Source organism: Abramis brama (assembly GCF_963993115.1).
Source record: "Abramis brama genome assembly, chromosome: 10".
Lineage (NCBI taxonomy): Eukaryota > Metazoa > Chordata > Actinopteri > Cypriniformes > Leuciscidae > Abramis > Abramis brama.
In genome coordinates, this window is record NC_139972.1 from 1,209,747 (window position 1) to 1,233,699 (window position 23,953).

At 38.9% G+C, this 23,953-nt stretch overlaps 1 protein-coding gene across 3 annotated transcripts in view; it reads right to left on the bottom strand.

Annotated features, from left to right (window-relative positions):
* The window catches only part of LOC311091345 (NACHT, LRR and PYD domains-containing protein 3-like), a 256,345-nt gene that overhangs the window by 32,364 nt on the left and 200,028 nt on the right, over nucleotides 1-23,953 (bottom strand). For all 3 annotated transcript variants that reach the window (XM_084127245.1, XM_084127246.1, XM_084127247.1), the window contains 3 exons: nucleotides 17,855-17,926; nucleotides 17,167-17,340; nucleotides 1,582-1,755 (listed from right to left, as the gene is read on the bottom strand). In XM_084127245.1, the coding sequence (XP_083983371.1) occupies nucleotides 1,582-1,755; nucleotides 17,167-17,340; nucleotides 17,855-17,926 (420 nt within the window). The remainder of the gene's footprint in view (nucleotides 1-1,581; nucleotides 1,756-17,166; nucleotides 17,341-17,854; nucleotides 17,927-23,953) is intronic.

A 23,953-nucleotide genomic window follows, 5' to 3' on the forward strand; every position in this document is an offset into this window, starting at 1 on the left:
ATCTCCTCTTTGTTCAGGCACTTGATGGCCCATTAGCCACTGGAAGAGTGTATGTCACACCCCTGGTCTGAATCTCATCTATATTGATGGGCCATTGGGCCATTAATATTAATGGGCCACCCCTCCCTTGCATAAACCTCTTCTGACAAAAAAAAATGTTTTAGAAAGTTCAAATCAATGTACTGTTTTATGAGAATGATAAGGCAGGATGATTTTCACATCATTTTGAAGCCAGAACTCAAAGCTACAAAAATCATTAGTCAAAAGTCTTATTTACACATATTTAGTATGTGTTTTGTGGTCTTATTTCTGCAACTTTCATTTTTATTTTTGAATAAAAAAAATTCAAACATATACATGCATGGTGATCAGATATTATGGTAGCCCTGTTTGTGCTATATAGAGTGAATTTACACCTTTGCCATTAACATGTTTATAAATAACTGAAAAAAGCACAAATGTCAGAGCATGTCAGAACACCTCCAGGGCCCAGAAAACAGCTCAGACTCCAGAGGGTTAACGTCATTGCTCATGCGCAGTCCTTTCAGTTTCGGTTTTCAATCCGATCAAGTGTTTACATGTTCTCTCGATTGGATTACAAAAGGGATAAACCACCCCTTTCAATCCGATCGACACGGTCACAAAGCTACGGCAAGCGCGGTAAAAATCTCCCGCCTCGTTCCCCACAACACTAACACGCCTGCTAACTTCGCGATGAACACTCCGATCCCGGGAAAACATTGTTCCCACCACTGACATTGGGCAAAGGACCATATACATTGGGCAAAGGATTCACCGTTTGTGCTTGGTGTAACGTTAGGGCTATACTTTCACTTTCAGAATCACCGTCATCTTCTGAAGACAGATATTCCCCTTTAGAATTAGGGTCCGCGAATAGAAGACCCAACACTTCAGCTTTATTGATGCCATTAGATAATAATAATAATAATAATAATAATAATAATAACAACAACAATCTAATGCAAATACTCGCTGACGTTGACAATATTGCTCTGATAAAATGGCTCATTCGCACACTAGGTCCGCTTTTGTTCGCACTGATTCAATGCGCTCTAGCTCGAAGATTTTGTATAGAAGCATGACGTTTTTTTGAGTCGGGGATGAAGTATGACATGTCTGCCAACTAGTGGAGGGGAGGTCGAACGAAATTTGACACCCTATTTGACAAAATCGACCATTTTATTCAGTGCCGCATCTTGTCGAGTAAACTCGACCGTGGCGCCTAGATGGTTAAACCTTTGACAAAATCATATCGCAACATTTTAAATCTGTGTTGGCGCTGCGGTGACCATTTATCCTGCTGACCACCTGCAAGGTCATTTATCAATTACATTGTTTCACCACTAAGTGGTGACAAGTGAATGTTAAAAAATGTATTTGTTATTGAATTATTTTGTTTTTAAAATAGGGACATTAGTTTGGCTGTAATGCTCAGTCATTTCGTGATAGAATCGTGAATCGTGATTTTCCTAAAAAAAAATTGTGATATGATATTTTTGCCATATCACTCACTCCTAATTCACAGTGACAGTTTCATGTGAGAGTCACGTATGATCTTACCACAGTTCCTCCAGTTTACAGTGAGGATTCTCCAGTACAGCAGAGAACAGCTTCACTCCTGAGTCTCCTAGTTTATTCTCAGACAGATTCAGATATCTCAGGTGTGAGGGGTTTGATCTCAGAGCTGAAGCCAGAGCAGCACAACCGTCATCTGTGACACCACACCTTATCAACCTGTAGAGAAAAATGACACACATTAAGCCTATATCCAAAGATAAACATAACACTTAAAAAATAAATAACATAATGCTGTCAATATGAAATATATAATACTCATTAGTTCATGTTAAAATACACCAGTTAGTATTAGGGGATTAAATATAAAGCTTGTACAGTATACAAATCATTATTTCTATGGAAAGTGCTCATAAAATATGGAAACCTAACGTGTGTGTGTGTGTGTGTGTGCTTAATGTATTTGTAAACATGTTAAGGAACGTGTGTGTGTGTGTGTGTGTGTGTGTGTGTGTGTGTGTGTGTGTGTGTGTGTTAGGGCTGGGAGAAAAAAAATCTTTCACCTAACTATGGCGATTTTTTTGTTTACGATTTTAAAATGAATTTTCTTTTTTCAGAATCGATATTGATTATTTTTGTCCATGCTTATAGTCGAGTTTGACAGAAGTTAGCCACTTTTGTTCCAACAAAGCATGAAATGTGTTTTTATCTATGAGTGTTGAGTGACATAATATCCATTTCAAGTGGACGCGTGGATGCAACGAGAGACTGAATCAGTGTTGCCAACTTAGTACGTTTGTCGCTATGTTTACCGACTTTTCAGACCCCTTTAGCGACAATTTTTCAAAAGAGCGACTTTTTGGACAAACCTCAGTAACCTTCAAATGTCGTCAGTCCTGCGATCGAGAGTTCTTGCTTTCTCCCTGCCGCCACTCTCTCTAGCTGCGTCTACCCTGTTCAGGGAATGATGAGAGGAGCAGCAGCTCATTATTCTGTTGAGCGCACGCCAGCTGACAGACGTGAATGAGCAGTGTTTTTCCACGGACTGATCACTTATCTGCAGAGCCGATCAGCCCTATGCGCACACTACGCAAGTTGCGTAGGGCCCCGCAAATTATTCAAGGCCCCAACTCCCCCTTGTGTCAAAGCGCGTCAATCAATGTTTACAATATCGATGAGGAAATAAAGCGGAACTATCCTTCTGGTCACAAAAAGAGAGAGAGTAAAACACCATGAGAGTTAATTGCGGCAACAGTTCAGGTAGACTTGTGTGCTCTCCTCTCCAAGTTTGATGTCAGCAAAGAACAGTAGGCTAAAGTTTAGTTGATTTGAGTTGATTTATTGTGTGTAATAAATGACAAAGGACAACGGTGTTTGTTTATTAACTGCAGCTCGGAAAAGATAACCGTGTCGTGTCATTCACAAAATGAAACGCGCACTTTCTAGCAGAAACATCTGTTGTGAGTCGGGAGCAGTACAATATGGGCGTGATGGCACTCCTCATTATAGTTTTAAAACAAGACAATGATTATCTAGTCTCTCAGTCAAGGTTTAGTTACAACTCTGCACTAATGCAAGATGGAAAGCAATGTATTGACATTGACTATTGATTTATAGGCTCCATTGAATTTAAAATGTTGATTGGCTGGAGATTCTGGTCAATATGGATGCACATCCCTCAGTAAATAATAACCATCAAGTATCAAGAATTGTTTTTATCATTTAAAACTCAGTGACATGCGATGGCACCATTTTAGCTTTTATTCATTCACAGGATATACATTTTTTGGTTTCACTTTATTTTGATGGTCCCTTTAACACATTCTGTTGTCTAGAAGTAACATTGCACCTACATGTCTACTAACTCTCATTAGAGTATTAGTAGACTGGTAGGGTTAGGGTTAGAATAAGTTGACATGTAGTTGCCAAGTTACTTATAGTCAGTAGAGTGTCTGTTGAAAGACCATCACAATAAAGAGTCATCAGATATCAAGCAGACAGTACACTAATACTCTAATGAGAGTTAGTTGACATGTAGTTGCAAAGTTACTTATAGTCAACAGAATGTTCAAAAGGGACCATCAAAATAAAGTGTTACCCATTTTTTATATCAAGAATTAATTTTGTACTATTTAAAATGTGAATTCTTGATATTAAAAATGAACCTTTTACTAGTAACAATGTCTTCTGATATCAGGAATTACATTGTCGCTAGAACTAGTTAAAGGAGGGATTGTCAAGTCAAGTCAAGTATATTTGTATAGCGCTTTTCACAATACAGATTGTATCAAAGCAGCTTCACAGTATTAAATTAAAATAATACTACAAGGTTTGTTTCTAGTGGAATTTATTGATTGATAAAAGTAAATTAAATATCCCCAAAATATCCCCAACTGAGCAAGCCAAAGGCAACAGTGGCAAGGAACCGAAAAACTCCATCAAGTGACCTAATGGTGTCCTAAAACTCCATCAGGTGGCCTAATGGAGAAAAAAAAAACCTTGGGAGAACCCAGGCTCAGTCGGGGGCCAGTTCTCCTCTGGCATTTATGAACTAGAGGCCGGATTGTAGTTTGAACTGTAAGATTAAAAATATTATATGAATGCCTGGCTAAAGATGCGACTTTAATCTAGTTTTAAACTGTGAGAGCGAGTCTGAGCAACGAACAGTATCAGGAAGACTATTCCAGAGTTTTGGAGCTAAAATGCTCTCCCTCCTTTGGTGGTTCTGGATATCCTAGGTATGACCAAAAGCCTTGAATTTAGTGATCTTAAAGAGCGCGATGGATTATAGGGCGATAGAAGATCCGTTAAATAGACTGGAGCTAAGCCGTTTAGGGCTTTATAAGTCAGTAGCAATACCTTGTAATTAATACGGAACTTTATAGGTAACCAATGCAGTGATGATAAAATCGGTGTTATATGATCATATTTTCTTGATCTAGTAAGAACTCTAGCGGCGGCATTTTGGACTAACTGTAGCTTGTTTATTGAGGATGCAGGACAACCAGCTAATAAAGCATTACAGTAATCTAGTCTCGAGGTCATGAAGGCATGAACCAACTTTTCTGCATCAGAAACTGATAGCATATTACGTAGCTTAGCAATGTTTCTAAGGTGGAAAAAGGCTGTTTTTGTAACATATAAAATATGATTTTCAAAAGACAGGTTGCAATCGAGTATAACATCCAGGTCTTTTACTGTAGAGGATAAAGTAACAGGACATCCTACGATGGTAAAGTTGTATTGTGCAAGGTTTTGTGGGCGTTTTTTTGAACCGATAAGTATTACCTCTGTCTTGTCTGGATTTAATAAAAGAAAATTCCGCGTCATCCAATCTTTTATATCTTTAACACACTCTGTCAATTTGGATAATTTTGCGTTTTCATCCGGCCGTGATGAAATATATATTTGAGTGTCATCAGCATAACAATGGAAACTGATTCCATGTTTCCTTATAATATTTCCAAGTGGCATCATATATATTGAGAATAATAGAGGGCCTAACACAGATCCCTGCGGCACTCCATAGTTTACTGGAGTTATGATCGATTTTTCTCCATTTAAAGAGACAAAATGGTAGCGGTCAGATAGGTATGATTTGAACCAGCTTAATGCTTGTCCTTGAACACCAGTATAATTTTGTAGTCGATCTAAGAGTATTGTGTGATCTATAGTATTGAACGCAGCACTAAGATCAAGTAAAACTAGTATTGAGATACAGCCTTGGTCAGAAGCTAAAAGTAAATCATTTGTGATTTTAACGAGCGCAGTTTCAGTGCTATGGTGCGGCCTGAATCCTGACTGAAACTTTTCATAGATATCATTTTGTTGCAAGAAAGAGCCCAGTTGGGCGGATACAACTTTTTCTAATATTTTTGACATAAATGGAAGATTTGAAATGGGTCTATAATTTGCTAGGTTATTATGATTTAATTGTGGTTTCTTAATGAGAGGTTTTATAACTGCCAATTTAAATGTTCTTGGAACATGACCTAAAGATAAAGATGAGTTAATAATATTGAGGAGAGGTTCTTCCACTACAGGTAACACTTCTTTCAGTAGTTTAGTTGGTATAGGATCTAATAAACATGTTGTTGTTTTAGATGAAGTGATAAGTTTATTTAACTCTTTTTGTTCTATAGTTGTAAAGCACTGTAATTGTTCTTGCGGGGTGATAATTGAGGCTGAATTATAAGGCGCAATTGAAGATTGAACGTTTACAATTGTGGTTCTGATGTTTTCTATTTTCTCAGTGAAGAACTTCATGAAATCATTACTACTAAACTGTAACGGAATATTTTGTTCAGGTGACGTCTGTTTATTTGTTAGTCTAGCCACGGTGTTAAATAAGAACCTAGGATTGTTTTGTTTGTTTTCTATTAGTTTGCGGAGGTGCTCAGCCCTGGCCGCTTTTAGGGCCTTTTTATAACATGACATACTGTCTTTCCATGCGATTCTAAAGACCTCTAAATTAGTTTTTTTCCATTTACGCTCTAAAATACAGGTTTCTGTCTTTAGAACATGCGTAGTATTGTTGTACCATGGTGCTTTAATTGCCTCTCTGACCTTTTTTAATTTAATGGGTGCAACAACATCCAATGTTCTAGAGAGAATGGTGCTCATAGTGCTAGTTAGTTCTTCTAGTTCATCTGTTTGTTTAGGTTCAGGCAGCAGCTGAGACAGATTAGATAAGCAATTTGAGAAATTATCTATGGTGGATGAAAGGTTGCCTGGTTGATAACGCGGCGCCGCATGACATATTACAGCAGTACGTAATATGCAAGTTACCATGTAATGGTCAGTGACATCATCACTTTGTGGAATGATATCAATATCGGTTGGATCGGTTCCATGTGATATAATTAAATCAAGTGTATGATTAAGACGATGAGTTGGTCCGGTGACGTTTTGCTTGACCCCAAATGAGTTTAATAAATCTATAAACGCAGCCCCTAACGCATCATTTGGATTATCTACATGTATGTTAAAATCTCCAACAATTAATGCTTTATCGACATTGACTAATAGATCTGAGAGAAAATCTGCAAACTCTTTTAGGAAATCAGCGTAAGGCCCAGGCGGTCTATATACGGTAGCCAAGGCTAGAGATAATAGGGATGTTTTTCTAACATCTAAGAGCGTAATATTTAGTACAAGTACTTCAAACGAAATAAACTTATAACCCGTTTTCTGAGTAACATTGAGACTATCTCTATATAGATTGTTGCAACACCGCCGCCACGACCAATCAGACGGGGCTCATGCTTATAACAGTATCCTGATGGAGTAGACTCATTTAGACCGAAATAATAATTTGGTTTAAGCCAGGTTTCAGTAAGGCAAAGTACATCGAAGCTATTATCTGTGACTATTTCATTTACAATAACTGCCTTAGGTGTGAGTGATCTAATGTTTAGAAGACCTAGCTTTAGAAATTGTTTTTGTTTACTAATAGCAACATTTTCTGTTTAAATAACAATTAGATTTTTCCTAGATCCTGCAGTAGATTTATTATTTGATCTCACTAAACGAGGAATAGACACGGTTTCTATGCAATGTTCTACACTAGTATTTATATCAGTTAAATTGGTGCAGCAGAGACTATTTGGACTTTTGGTTACTAGTCAAACGGTATTTAACATTTTGGAGATGTTATCCGACAGAAGATCCGCTCCGAATCTGCTTGGGTGTAAGCCATCAGCACGGAAAAGCCTAGGACGCTCCCAAAACAGATTCCAATTATTTACAAAGAGCAGTTTCTGCTCATTGCACCATGACATTAACCATTCATTTAGCGCAAATAATCTACTGAACTTTTCATGCCCTAGTCGGTACGTGGGAAGCGGTCCTGACACAATGATCGTTGTTTCAGGCGATGTGCTGCGTACCGTATCGATCAGATTCCTGAAGTCTTTCTTCAGAACCTCCGTCTGGCGCAGCCTGATGTTGTTCACTCCCGCGTGAGGGACCACAGTTCCGACGCGCTCGTCACCGTTCAGAATCTCGGGAACGCGAGCAGCGATTTCAGAAACACGAGCACCAGGAAAGCAGTGACTGTGCACCTTACTTTTACCTAACGTAGCGTGTACGTGCCGAACGATGGAATCGCCGATGATCATAGCATCGTGTTCTGTTTCGCGAAGAGGGGAGAAGCGTTTTTTTTGTGGATAACTCGAAAACCGGGAGGGTCGGAGAGAGTCTTGGTCTAGAACTGACTCGCGTCTTCCGTTGCGGAACCACCCAGGCTTCGTGGTGGCGTGTTGGAGCCGGAGTGAACGAGACCATGGCTGATCGCGACCTCGGCGCTCGGGTCCGATGCTGAGAAACGCACGGAGTAGACGAGGTCGGAGTCAGCGGGTTAGTAACGTTAATCACTGATTTGTGTGCATCGGCGCGTGATGTTTCAAGAGTTAAACGCCGGTCTCTCAGCTCGGCTTGTCTCAATAAAAGGTCGTGGATCTGTTTCTCAACAGCTTCCAGCTCAGACTGCAGTGCATGCAGCTCAAATGTGTCCTCACCTGCACCAAAAGGTAGACTACTTACATCTGATATATTCGCCATTTTAACAGATGGACAGTAAGTTAGCAACGAAGCAACCAGTGATGCTATCAATATTAATACTAATTTATGACTGAAGTCTTGGATATAATCCGTCTTTTTAGTGGTAAGGGTGTAGAGTAGACGCACGATAGGCGAAAAAATGTTTGTTTGTAAGTGAGTGTGGAGAAGACGCTTTCAGCCGTGATCCACAGGAGTAACCTATAAGAGTATCCGTTGTTGGATCACTAAAAGGCTTAAAACGCGTCTGCTCAACAGTCCGTGTTGTAACTATGAGGTTTGAGCAGTAGTGCTTCTCAGTGAGGAAAAGTAGAAAATGTTCGTTGTAAGTGAGTTTAAAGAGAAAAATCAAGAATTATAAATCAAATCGATGGAGCTCCAAAGACAACAACGCGTTCAGACGCGACGCATGCGCATTCAAAAAGGAGTGCCGAAAAGGGGGCCGATCGGGGCCGACTATTCCTGTAATTCTTTTATGAATTCAATAAACAACTCCGTCTTGTCTTCTTTCCGGACACACCGCCCCCTCTAAGTCAGGAGACCTATAAATGTGCAAAAACTGTTTCCATTGCAGTTTTGTGAAATATTTATTTTTCGAATTGGCTGAAAAACCACCTCATGCGAGCGTAAAAAACTTTTTTGCGATAAATGGGAGTTTTTGCGTAATTGACGTGTTTCCATTTAGCGTATTTTCAATTCTCAATTTCAATTTGCGCAATTTGAAGGGTAATGGAAAGGCGGCTAATGTCTGGTGAGTAGCTCCCCCCTGTTATAGGCTGTAGCCTCCCCAGTGACATTCCATATGTTGTACTGCCCGTCAATTCACCCAGTACATATGTGTATTCTCCACATGTATCTCCCTTCCTTCCATGTACAGGGAACGCTTTACCAGTGATCCTGTAGGAACAGCAGTGACTTCCCTGGCCTAACGCCCTGTCCCTTCTCCGCCTTAAAATGCGGGGGGATCAGGAGGCTTCTGTCTAGGCACTGGAAGGTGGCAGCACTAGTGGCGTTTTCAATAAGATCCCCATTTCAGTCGACGTCGACTATGTCTGACGTAGTCTAATAAAGAACATCACCTAAAAATAAAGAACGTCCTGGTTGCGTATGCAACCAAGCGTTCCCTGAAGGAGGGAAGGGAGGACGTAGTCCCCTCGCCACTAGTGCTGGACCACCGCTGACTTCGGGGCCGATCGGCTCCTCAGCGAAAAAAGCAACTGGTGCGTGCGTCCAGTTCTGTATTTCTACCTGCGCTGCGGGGCGGAGCGTGTAATCATGCACGCTAATGTTGAATTGGCTCGTTCAATAGTAGTACGAAGGAGGCAGGCTCCCTAAGCGTGATCCCCATTTCAGTCTACGTCGACTACGTCCTCCGTTCCCTCCTTCAGGGAACGGTGGGTTGCATACGCAACCAGGACGTTCTTTATTTTTAGGTGCTTTGTTCTAATCGCGATATGCAATAGTGTCTGTAAACCGCAAAGAGTGGTGTGTGAATGAATGAACGGCACAGACGCGCACTGTTGTTTACAACAGCTATACAGCGCGCATCTGTGCCGTTCATTCACACAAGCACTTACATTAGTAAACATGTTATTGTAAAAGAAAGACTACTGCCACATCAGATAAGCTTTTGTTAGCCAATTTCTGCTCATAATATATAGTATGGGATGTTTTGTCAAAAATAAAGTAGATATATTGAATTATCAATTAAGATGTTATTATAGTGTTTTTTCCAATATTCAAACTAATGAATCTTTGAAATACGAATGATAAAATGTATACTTTTTACAAAGAAAGATTACACTTGAAATATTGTTAAAATTGTAATTGTAACCTTTTTTAATAAAATAGCAAAAAATATATTTACTAGGTAGATGTAAACAAAATCTTAATAGGACAATATATGCCTTCTCATTAAATTCATTTTATTGTGTTTTATTAGTGACAAATTTGGGGAGAGGATACATATTCCAAAACTTTCTGAAAAAACAGTATGAGAATTAACTGCACAATTACTAGAAATGTTTACCTTGGATATTATACAATTTGCATGCATACAAAATCTGTAGAAAAAGACACATTATATATATATATATATATATATATATATATATATATATATATATACACTCACCTAAAGGATTATTAGGAACACTAATACTGTGTTTGACCCCCTTTCACCTTCAGAACTGCCTTAATTCTACGTGGCATTGATTCAACAAGGTGCTGAAGACATTCTTTAGAAATGTTGGCCCATATTGATAGGATAGCATCTTGCAGTTGATGGAGATTTGTGGGAAGCACATCCAGGGCACGCAGCTCCCGTTCCACCACATCCCAAAGATGCTCTATTGGGTTGAGATCTGGTGACTGTGGGGGCCATTTTAGTACAGTGAACTCATTGTCATGTTCAAGAAACCAATTTGAAATGATTCGAGCTTTGTGACATGGTGCATTATCCTGCTGGAAGTAGCCATCAGAGGATGGGTACATGGTGGTCATAAAGGGATGGACATGGTCAGAAACAATGCTCAGGTAGGCCGTGGCATTTAAACGATGCCCAATTGGCACTAAGGGGCCTAAAGTGTGCCAAGAAAACATTCCCCACACCATTACACCACCACCACCAGCCTGCACAGTGGTAACAAGGCATGATGGATCCATGTTCTCATTCTGTTTACGCCAAATTCTGACTCTACCATCTGAATGTCTCAACAGAAATCGAGACTCATCAGACCAGGCAACATTTTTCCAGTCTTCAACTGTCCAATTTTGGTGAGCTCGTGCAAATTGTAGCCTCTTTTTCCTATTTGTAGTGGAGATGAGTGGTACCCGGTGGGGTCTTCTGCTGTTGTAGCCCATCTGCCTCAAGGTTGTGCGTGTTGTGGCTTCACAAATGCTTTGCTGCATACCTCGGTTGTAACGAGTGGTTATTTCAGTCAAAGTTGCTCTTCTATCAGCTTGAATCAGTCGGCCCATTCTCCTCTGACCTCTAGCATCAACAAGGCATTTTGGATACTAGATGTTTTTCCCTTTTCACACCATTCTTTGTAAACCCTAGAAATGGTTGTGCGTGAAAATCCCAGTAACTGAGCAGATTGTGAAATACTCAGACCGGCCCGTCTGGCACCAACAACCATGCCACGCTCAAAATTGCTTAAATCACCTTTCATTCCCATTCTGACATTCAGTTTGGAGTTCAGGAGATTGTCTTGACCAGGACCACACCCCTAAATGCATTGAAGCAACTGCCATGTGATTGGTTGATTAGATAATTGCATTAATTGTTTGAGTGTTTGAATGAGATAAGAGCATGGTTGGCCGATAATTTTCTGCAACTCAATGAGTCAAAATCGGAAGTGTTGATTTTTGGTCCACCTAAGTTAGCTAAACAGCTTACTTTACATCTTGACCCCTTAGCCATTAACCCTCTGAGGTCGACAAACGCGCCGACGCGTTTTGCTGGATTTTCTCCACATTGTAGCACTATAAACTTAAATTACTCCGTCATTTATGGTCATACAGAAAAAAGAAAAATATAAAAATGATCTGTGATATTTCTACTTTTGTATGTGTCCACTTACAATCAAATCAAAACATTGTGCTTTTGTAAAATAAAGAAAATAGACAGGGTGTGCGTTCTGCCTCTCCGTCGCAGTGAACTTTTTTTTCTTGAGCACGTCTATAAACTGAAACAAAACTCAGCGAATACTTGTCACACATTTATGAGCCATACACCTTTATAAACATTTAAGTGTGTACTTTTAAATGATCGGGTTCAAAACGAAAACAAACATTCTCTGTTTAAGTAATTTGTATAAAACCAACAAGATGTCCAGCTTCTCAAACGCTTGCTCATTACAGTTAATTTGGCCACGGCCACTCGCGCAAAAGATATTCACATGCAAATCTCCACATGGAACGCGAACGCGCTCGTTACCTCAACAACAAAACACCAAAACACTTCACTTCACTTTTCGTCGAGTTTGAAAGACGCGCCAGAGCTTACATTGGATTTAGGCTACCTCAGAAGAAGAAGAACGCGAGAAAGATTTAAGGTAAGAAATTTTTACATATTAGTTTGTTATTGTTGCATAAATGTCACATTGCAGTTGAACTGTTGCTAGATATATGGGGAATATTATAATATTTAGACCCGTGTTTACTGTTAGGCCTACTGTGTTTGTGGATATCTGGTCAAACGAAGATATGTATGGTAACATAATGTATTTGAGCTCGATCGCGTTTGAATGTATCAGATTTTGCAGCGCGATCGCGTTTGAATGTATCATTTGAAAATTTGAAAAGCAAAACATTTACTTTTACTATTATTTACTATTTACAATTACTATTATCTCATTTCATATCATCATAACGAATGGAAACATTTGAAGTAACATGATAATCAATATATTTTTCTCTAGCTTGGTTGTTGCTGAAATATTTTGGAAAATTTATACTGCTATCTATTGTTATTATTATTTTACCCAGCACTGCGCATAGCTTATGCTTATGTTCATTATATTGTTGGAAACATTTGTGTGTGTGTGTGTGTGTGTGTGTATTTTGTGAATTTTAAAAAGCAATTTATTTATTTCCAAAATCGTGCAGGCCTTTCTCTTGATATCAGTATGTTCACTTTTTTTTTCAGGGCCCAGATGCCACTGAGTCCTGCCGACTTCAACATTCACATGAGTCTCTGGAACATGAACATGGTAAAGTGAACATCAAACACCTTGGAAATGAAAGGTATGTACAATGTTTTTAGGAATGGCACAAAGGTCTCTGTCTTTCAATAAGTGCTTTTTTGCCATTTGTTGTGTCTATTTGGATTATGTTGTGTAAATAAATCCAAACAATCTAAAAGCCATTCTTTTTTAAATCTCCTCATTTACAGTATTGTGCAAGGTTGCTCAGAATGATAGTGGCCCTTATAGCTCCTAATAGGGCCGTTAGGGGAGTGTCTTTGTCTTTCTCAGGTGAGAAAAGCCATACATATTAATGAGCTCTCGCATAAGGCTTATTCACACAAAACACGTCGTAAAAAAATTAAATCAATATATTGTCTTCTCTGAATGAGCAGTCAGGGTGATTTTCACATTGTTTTGCAGCAAATATTCTAGGCTATGTCATACAATTTTCAAAAGTCTTGTGAAGAAATAATCAGTAGGGGTTTCATGGCCTTATTTCAGTGAGAATTTTTTTTTGTATTTTCACAAACCACGCATAAATGTCATTATCTCAAAACTGCAAACTTTTACATACATGCTGCTGATATATTATTGTAGCAGAGTTTGTGCTGAATACAGTGTAATTAGACTTTAGCCATGAAAATGTCACAAGTAACAGAAATAACCAGAAATGTCAGAGCATGTCAGAACACCTCCAGGGCCCAGAAAACAGCTCAGACCTCAGAGGGTTAATGTTAACACCCAAGCAAGGAACCTTGGTGTAATTTTTGACTCAGAGCTGAAATTTGACAAACAAGTCAATGCTGTGGTTAAAAGTAGCTTTTATCAATTGCGGAGTATCGCCAAATTAAAGAGCATTTTATCGTTTAAGGACATGGAAACTGTCATTCATGCTTTTATCTCATCCAGATTGGATTACTGCAACTTGTTATACTTAGGATTGTCTAGAAAATTGCTATCAAGGTTGCAGCTGGTGCAAAATGCAGCAGCCAGACTATTGACAGGCACACGGAAATGGTCTAGGATTTCTGCGGTACTGGCCTCTTTGCACTGGCTTCCGGTTGAATTTAGAGTCCAATATAAAGTTCTGTCCATGGTTTTTAAAGGTCTGCATGGTCTGGCTCCGGAGTATGTAGCACGTCTGATACAGAGACAGCATCACTATTCTGCTCGACCCCTTAGATCATCCCAGAGTTTGATCCTACATGTTCCCAAATCACGATTAAAAACCAAAGGTGATCGTGCATTTTCTGTGGCAGCCCCGCGTCTTTGGAATACTCTTCCTCTGCATATCAGATCCTGTGATTCGTTAGAATGTTTTAAATCTATGCTAAAAACACACCTCTACGCTGTGGCTTATAATTGCCCCTAGGTTCAGGTTACTGCTCGGGGTTGTATATTAATCCAGTGTTTTGTGTGAGTACTGTTTGTTGAGTGTTTGAGTAATTTTTAGATTTGTACAGCACTTTGGCCAACTTGTGTTGTTTTTAAATGTGCTTAACAAATAAAAGTTGATTGATTGATTGATTGATTAATGAGAAATTGAACAGGTGTTCCTAATAATCCTTTAGGTCAGTGTATATACATATATATATATACACTGCTCAAAAAAATAAAGGGAACACTTTTTAATCAGAGAATAGCATCAAGTCAGTTAAACTCCTGGGATATTGATCTGGTCAGTTAAGTAACAGAGGGGGTTGGTAATCAGTTTCAGCTGCTTTAGTGTTAATGAAATTAACAGCAGGTGCACTAGATGGGCAACAGTGAGACAACCCCCAAAACAGGAATGGTTTTACAGGTGGAGGCCACTGACATTTTTTTCCCTACTCATCTTTTCGGACTGTTTTTCACCAGTTTTGCATTTGGCTAGGGTCAGTGTCACTACTGGTAGCATGAGGCGATACCTGGACCCTACAGAGGTTGCGCAGGCAGTCCAGCTCCTTCAGGATGGCTCATCAATGCGTGCCATTGCCAGAAGGTTTGCTGTGTCTCCCAGCACAGTCTCAAGATCATGGAGGAGATTCCAGGAAGACAGACAGCTACACTAGGAGAGCTGGACAGGGCCGTAGAAGGTCCTTAACCCATCAGCAGGACCGGTATCTGCTCCTTTGTGCGAGGAGGAACATGATGAGCACTGCCAGAGCCCTACAAAATGACCTCCAGCAGGCCACTGGTGTGAATGTCTCTGACCAAACAATCAGAAACAGACTTCATGAGGGTGGTCTGAGGGCCCGGCGTCCTCGAGTGGGCCCTGTGCTCACTGCCCAGCACCAGGGAGCTCAATTGGCATTTCCCATTGAACACCAGAATTGGCAGGTCCGCCACTGGTGCCCTGTGGTTTTCACAAATGAGAGCAGGTTCACCCTGAGCACGTGACAGACAGGAAAGTGTCTGGAGAAGCCGTGGAGAATGTTATGCTGCCTGTAACATCGTTCAGCATGACCGGTTTGGTGGTGGGTCAGTGATGGTCTGGGGAGGCATATCCATGGAGGGACACACAGACCTCTGCAGGCTAGACAATGGCACCCTGACTGCCATTAGGCATCGGGATGAAATCCCTGGATCCATTGTCAGACCCTATGCTGGTGCAGTGGGTCCTGGGTTCCTCCTGGTGCACAACAATGCCCAGCCTCATGTGGCGAGAGCATGCAGGCAGTTCCTGGAGGATGAAGGAATGATACCATTGAAGGGCCACCACACTCACCTGACCTACATCCAATAGAACACCTCTGGGACATTGTGTTTCGGTCCATCTGACATCACCTGGTTGCACCTCAGACTGTCCAGGAGCTCAGTGATGCGCTGGTCCAGATCTGGGAGGAAATACCCCAGGACACCATCCGTCGTCTCATTAGGAGCATGCCCCGACGTTGTCAGGCATGCATACAAGCACGTGGGGGCCATACAAACTACTGAGAACCATTTTGAGTTGCTGCAATGAAATTTCAGCAAAATTGACAAGCCTGCTGCATCATTTTTTCACTTAGATTTCCGGGGTGTCTTTGAATTCAATCCTCTGTAGGTTGATCATTTTCATTTCCATCAAACGATGTGGCATCCTTTCGTTCATAACACATTACCCAGTCCATATTAGTATAGATATCCAGCATGATATTTTTCCCCATTGAGATCTGATTTGTTTTCAAAGTGTTCCTTTAATTTTTTTGAGCAGTGTATATATATATATATATATATATATATATATATATATATATATAATATTTTTGGCCTCACATTCTTTCTTGTGGTTTTCTCTCAGTGACACACCTGAATGAAAGGCTCATTATGCAGGTCATTGTCTTCTCAGGTGTGAATCAGAGCATTATTCATGATCACATTCACGCATGATGCCTTTCCAAACAAAAAGCCCCCACGCATATTGCCTTTCCAAACAAAAAGTGTCTTACAAAATTTAAATCAATGTATTGTTTCATGTGAATGATTAGGCAGGATGATTTTCAGATCATTTTGAAGCAAAAACTCTAGGCGACAACATCCATTAGTCAAAAGTCTTGTGGGCATATAATTAGTACGTGTTTTGTGGCCTTATTTCAGAAACTTTAAGTTTTAGTTTTTTCAAAAACCATGCATAAACAATATTCTCTCAAAAATGCAAACATGTACATACATGTTGCTCACATATTATGTTAGCCCTGTTTGTGCTAAATAGAGTGTAATTACACCTTTGCCATCAATATGTTTATAAGCAACTGAAAAAAGCACAAATGTCAGGGCATGTCAAAACATCTCAAGGACCCCAAAAACACCTTAGACCCTAGAGCAGGGGTGTCAAACTCAGTTCCTGGAGGGCCACAGCCCTGCAGAGTTTAGCTTCAACCCTAATTAAACACACCTGATCAGCTAATCAAGTCCTTCAGGCTTATTTGAAAACTGCAGGTGTGTGTGTGTTGAAGCAGGGTTGGAACAAAACTGTGTAGGGCTGTGGCCCTCCAGGAACTGAGTTTGACACCTGTGCCCTAGAGGGTTAAAGTAAATGGTGTTAAAAGTATATCATGATGTTAAAAGTATATCATGATGTTAAAAGTATATCATGATGTCAAAGTGTGTTTTTCAGTCTGACTATCAGTACTGCAGAATCACCTTAATGAGGAGCAGCTCATGTGTTAAATCATTTACAGATCAAACACATGAACTCACAGCAGCAGGAGAAATAGAGCAAACGCTTCAAACAGAAAAATATTAATCCTCTTACATCATATGAACAGTAGTGAAATTAATTTGATGAATTTGATCATGTTGTTTCAATGGCTTTGCCTTGTAATTAATGTAATAATAGTTATTTCCCTGCATTTTATTCCATTTTGATTATACTTTATGAATTCACAGTGACAGTTTCATGTGTCACATATGATCTTACCACAGTTTCTCCAGTTTACAATGAGGATTCGCCAGTACAGCAGAAAACAGCTTCACTCTTGAGTCTCCTAGTTTATTCCCAGACAGACTCAGTTCTCTCATGTGTGAGGGGTTTGATCTCAGAGCTGAAGCCAGAGCAGACCAACCTTCATCTGTGACACCACAATCCCACAACCTGTAAAGAACAATGACACACTCTTCACTCTCTCAGATCAAAACAGAAATCTGTTTTTCTTAATTGTGTTTATAATTTGTGCAATATCTCTTTTTTTAACAATCAAATCAATATATCACTTAGTTATTCTAAGTGATTATGTCTCTATGTGAGGGAGAAATATTATATGAAACTGATAAAATGAAATACATTGAATACATCAGGTTTTTCCATTATTATTTATATTATATATTATATTATTTTCCATATTAACATTTAAATTAAATTAAAAAGAATATAAAAACAGTCTAAATATAAATGTTTATATACATACATTATAAATGCATATATTTGAAAATAAATTTCTCACACAAATATAAAAAATGGTTAAGTAGATCACAAAACAGGTCAGATAGGTGGAGGGTTTAAAAGCTGAAGTGTGACTCATATTTTTTGTTAAACCATGAATTTATAATGTTTAAGTAAGAACTGTTATAATGTTTTAACAGTGATGCTTGTTCTCAGTGTTACTTACAGAGCTGATCTAGTTGCTGTAACCACTGGCAGCAGCTTCTGAAGAACTTCATCTCCAGTGTTTTGTGTGACACTAATTGAAAAAAAAAAATAATTAATGCTAACAATAATAATAATAATTCATAACATAAGTAAATAATACATTATACCTTCCTAAATACCCTCAAATATGTTTTTAATTAAACACTGCTTTATAAAGGACATGTGAAAAAGTTGTTTTAGTATCTATAACTGTAGAAGCCTTGTATTCAGCCAACACAGATTTGTCTTTTCTTTTTCTTGTCAATGTTGCTGTGGCAGGTCTATTACTCTACATTTACACTACAACACTATTTTGACATCAGATTTTTTTTTGTTCTGTCTAATACTTATATTTTCAAGAATCAAGTAGTATTTTGTGTTAAACAAGTTGTTTTTGAAATGAGAAGTAAGCTAATTGTGATAAAGTCACATTAGCTGACACCGCTGGGGAAGCACCACACACACACACACACACACACACACACACACACACACACACACACACACACAGTACATGCTACCCTTAGGAGATATCATTTGGAAGCATGGCATTAGTTTTCACTGTTATGCTGATGATACTCAGCCCTATATTTCTTTACGCCCTGATGAAACTTTAAAATTCACAAAATTAACGGAATGCATAGCAGATATAAAAAACGGGATGACTAGCAATTTCCTACTACTTAATTCTGAAAAAAACAGAGATTCTAATTATTGGACAAAAAACGTCCTCAAGTAATAACCTAGAATACTGTCTAACACTTGATGGCTGCTCTGTCAATTCCTCGTCGCCGGTTAGGAACCTGGGTGTGCTCTTTGATACCAATCTTTCCTTTGAAAGTCACGCGTCTAGTATCTGTAAAACCGTATTTTTCCATCTTAAAAATATATCGAAATTACGTCATATGCTCTCAATGAAAAATGCAGAACAATTAGTTCATGCGTTCATGACATCAAGGCTAGATTATTGTAATGCTCTAATGGGTGATTGCCCTGCACGCTTAATAAACAAACTACAGCTGGTCCAAAACGCAGCAGCTCGAGTTCTTACCAGAACCAGGAAGTATGACCATATTAGCCCAGTTCTGTCAACGTTGCATTGGCTCCCTGTTAAACATTGTATACATTTTTAAAGGGCACCTATTATGCCCCTTTTCACAAGATGTAAAATAAGTCTCTGATGTCCCCAGAGTGTGTATGTGAAGTTTTAGCTCAAAATACCCAACAGATCATTTTTACAGTATGTTTAAATCGTCACTTTTTGGTGCTCAGAAAAACATGCTGTTTTTGTGTGTGCCCTTTAAATGCAAATAAGCTGCTGCTGCACGACACAGGGGGCGGAGCTTCATGAGCTCGCGCTTAGCCTCTCAGGACAATTTCATCTCACAGAATGATGATAATATCAGAAACTCTCAGTAACGGTGTTAATTTCGACCCGGAGTCGGACAATAATGCCTACAGAGTCAGAGTGCGAGTGCTGTATGGAAATGGAACAGGTATAGTTTAGTTTAATTACGGTTATAACGTATTTGTCATCTGCTTGTATGTACCTATTAATAGCCTACAAGTCTGCTGTTTCGGACCAGGTCTGAATGATGATAAAAAATATACTGATGAGTTTAATAAAGTTTATTGTACATCACACAAAAGATGAAGCGTCAGTTTTACTCCAGAAAATCACCATAAGAGCTGAGTACGTTAAACACAGTATAAGAAGTGCGTTAGTACATAAACGAATTTCGTTTCGAGTTGAGGGAGCATTTTCTTTGAAAACAAAATAATTCCACCTCGTCTTCAGCGCCTGCCTCAGATTTCAGGAGTAAATAGAGAGAGCTATGTGGATTAATACATCCAGCCACACAACACCTACAATGCTTGGGAGACATTCTCGTCAAACATAAACGTATTTAGGAAGTTTAAGTGGCATAAATAAAATCCATCCACTGCATTTTCAGTGGCTCTGATGTCGAAAGTAAGTGAAGACTACTATGTCCATTCTTACATCCCACAACAGAACACCTACATTTCTTACCAGACATTACCGGCTGTCGTTGAAACAATGGCGGATGGTGTACAGATCACCGAGGGCGGGGTCTATGCAAAAACCACAGTGTCAATCAAACCACGTCGGTAAGGCTTGTGCAATTCTACGTCACATTGCATAGAATCTTAGAACAGCTCATTCTAAGACAGTGCTTATGATTTATTGAGATTGTAAAAAGACCACTGGGTGGATTTTTTTCATTCTAGGGTGGTTTTGCTCACACACTGCCAACACACATTTATGTTCAAACACCATGTAAAAGTGAATTTTGCATAATAGGTGCCCTTTAAATATTGCTGATTACTTACAAAGCACTAAATGGTTTAGCTCCCCAGTACTTGAGCGAGCTCTTAACGCACTATAGTCCTTCACGTCTATTGCGATCTCAAAATTCCGGCCAGTTGATAATACCTAGAATATCAAAATCGACTGCTGGCGGTAGATCCTTCTCCTATTTAGCACCAAAACTTTGGAACAGTCTTCCTAACATTGTCCGGGAAGCAGACACACTCTGTCAGTTCAAAGCTAGACTAAAAACACATCTCTTTGGCCTAGCATACACATAACACATTATAGACTTCTATAATTAAGTTGACTGATATTGTACTTAAGCTTATTATTAATGGTGCTTGCCAAAGGCAAAGCAACAGTAGTATTCTCTTGCATACTTATTTTTAGTGGTGCTTGCCAAAGGCAAAGCAACACAACCACCTAGCAACCCACTAGAAACACCCTAGCAACTTAAATTTTTCTTCAAACTATACTTTAAACTTTAAACTAATTTAAACTTTAAACTACTTTAAACGTCAACCTACTTTAAACTTCAAACTACTATAAACTTCAAACTACTTTAAACTTAGCAACCACCCAGAACACCCTAGCAACCACCTAACAACCACTCAGAATACCCTAGCAACTGCCTAACAACCACTCAGAATACCCTAGCAACTGCCTAACAACCACCCAGAACACCCTAACAACCATCCAGAACACCCTAGTAACCACCCAAAATACCATAGACCACCTAGCAATACCATAGCAACCACCCAGAACACCCTAGCGACCACCCAAAATAGATTAGAACACCCCAGCAATACCATAGCAACCACCCAGAACACCCTAGCAACTGCCTAGCAACCACCCAGAACACCTTAGCAACCACTCAAAATACCTTAGCAAATGCCCAGAACACCCTAGCAACCACATAGCAACCACCCAGAACACCTTAGCAACCCACTAGAAACACCCTAGCAACTTAAATTTTTCTTCAACCTATACTTTAAACTTTAAACTAATTTAAACTTTAAACTACTTTAATCTAATCTTTCTTTTTCTTTCTTTCTTTCTTTCTTTCTTTCTTTCTTTCTTTCTTTCTTTCTTTTGGAGATGTAACTCCAAACTCCAACTGAATAAATTACACTCATTAGACTCCATTAGCTGCCATTCTATGTACTATTTATAATCCATTGAGACTCATTTTCTAACTATTTCTAACTAATCTTTCTCTCTTTATTTCTAACTAATCTTTCTCTCTTTATTTCTAACTAATCTATCTTTCTAACTTATCTTTCTTTCTTTCTAACTAATCTGTCTTTCTTTCTAACTAATCTTTCTCTCTTTATTTCTAACTAATCTTTCTCTCTTCATTTCTAACTAATCTATCTTTCTAACTTATCTTTCTATCTTTCTAAATTATCTTTCTTTCTTTCTTTCTAACTAATCTTCCTTTCTTTCTAACTTATCTATCTATCTGTCTGTCTGTCTGTCTGTCTGTCTGTCTGTCTGTCTATCTATCTATCTAATCTTTCTTTCTTCATTCTAACTCCAAACTCCAACTGAATAAATTAAAATTTTGACAGTTGGAGAGGCTTTTTAGACTCCATTACCTGCCATTCTATGTACTATTTCGTACTATGTACGATCTATCTTTCTTTCTTTCTTTCTAACTATTCCTTCTTCCTTTCTTTCAAACTATTCTTTCTTTCTTTCTATTATTTCTTTCTTTCGTTCTTTCTTTCTTTCGTTCTTTCTAACTATTCTTTCTTTCTTTCTAACTATTCTTTCTTTTTTTCTTCTTCTTCTTCTGACCCTAAAATTTCTGACTCTAACTTGCCCTAGAGCTTTAACTCTACATACTCCAAACTCGGCTCAGACACTCAAACTGTTCTCACTTAGTGTGCTATATCTTTTCTAACTGATCTGACTTACGGTTTTCCTAAAAATGACGATCAAAACTTTAAAAAATCCCTTTGACTTGCATTGTGGAATGCTCAAATGAGCCAGCAAATTTTGACAGTTGAAGAGGCTCATTAGACTCCATTAAACTGACATTCTATCTACTATTTCTAACTCATTGAGCCAAGACTATTCGAACTCCATCTGTCAAAATTCAAATTTAAATTGCAAGAAGCCCATTAGGCTCAATTAAACTACCATTCTATGTACTATTTCTAATCCACTGAGACTTTTTTCTTTTTCCTAACTAATCTTTCTTTCTAACTAATCTTTCTTCTTTTCTTTCTAACTAATCTTTCTTTTCTATTATTGCCTTCAAATTTTCTGGCTAGGCTTTTTCAAGCCAACTTAAAGTTTGTCTTCAAACTTTTTTTTCTAGTTCAATGTTAGGCGGCATAGTTTAGATCAGCTGGGATCGGGAACACTTCCCATAAATCCTGATGTACATGGTACATCATAAGAAGGATGGCGTCTACGCTAATATTAGTCTCTCTGTATATCCCGAGGTTTACCGCTGTCTGCCGGATCCAGGCCATATCCAGATCTGATGAAGGACCAGCGCCAGGACGCGACGACAACGTAGTCCTGAAGTGTCAACTAGTCTCTCCCCTGTGAAGGCCTCCTTCCCTTTACCTCTTTACAGATAAAACGTTGCCGGGATAATTTCCAGTTCGCGTGGCTACGCAGACGCGACAAAAATTTCTGAATTTTACATTTTTAAGGCCTAACAAGTAATTTGTTGAGGGTTGATTTGTGAAGGACTACACGCATGCGCATATATAAATTCAAACGCGCATACCTATCGACAGAACACGTGATGCGTATGTGCGAGCCATCTGCGTTTTCGCGGGTTAGCGTTTTTTGAGGTTTGCGCAGAGAAAACAGATAAGCGTTTGCACCTTCAAACGTATTTCAGGGAGTGCGTTCTTGAGACACCAGGCACTTTTTTGTGCGGATGGGTGGTCGGAGCGCATTATGGGTTTCTGTTAGAACGGTGTCGTGTTAGCGGCCCCTAAGTTAATAACTAATGATCTTTACAACTTCACTGTTACGCTAATTTCTATTATCACTGTAAAGCTGCTTTGAAACAATCCATACTGTTAAAAGTGCTATATAAATGAAGGTGACTTGACTTAAGCTGAAATAGTATGAAAAGAATATGATTAACAGGGATTAACATGATATAAAGAAAATGAATGTTTCATTAAGCAAAATGGGGAACAATTCTATATTTTAGTGGTAAAATAATGATTGAAAACGGAGGGAGGGAGGGGGGGTATTCGTTTCTCTAAATACCCGGCTATGTGTAAATGTGGCCTCAGTGAATCTGATGAAAAGACGATACAGAGCATGGGACAAGCTTTAAATTGATTAGTTATCCAGCTCTGTCTGCTACTGGTAATTATGACTAATTTTGTAATTTATGATGTTGATTTGAATTATTTTCTGGATCAGTTTAAGTATTTATGTAAATTGGAGTTGTGAAGTTGTAGATCGCCATCCATCATGGGTTGAGATAAATGAAAATGTTATAGAATTGACAGCAACAACAAAGTGACACAATGGCTAAGAGCCCCTCACATTTATGATTATTGTGAACAAAGGAGGGGAATGTTGTTTGACTGATATTGACCAAGTCTGTACACCACAACCTGACCTGATGGAAACAATTGATGACTTTGAAAATGTTTGTAGATGAGTGACTTAAGAGACCAAACAACAGGCATGAAAAGCAGGATACGCTGTGAGACTCAGGGCCGTTTCTCAAGAAGATGAGAATGTGGCTTTAAGTAATATTTT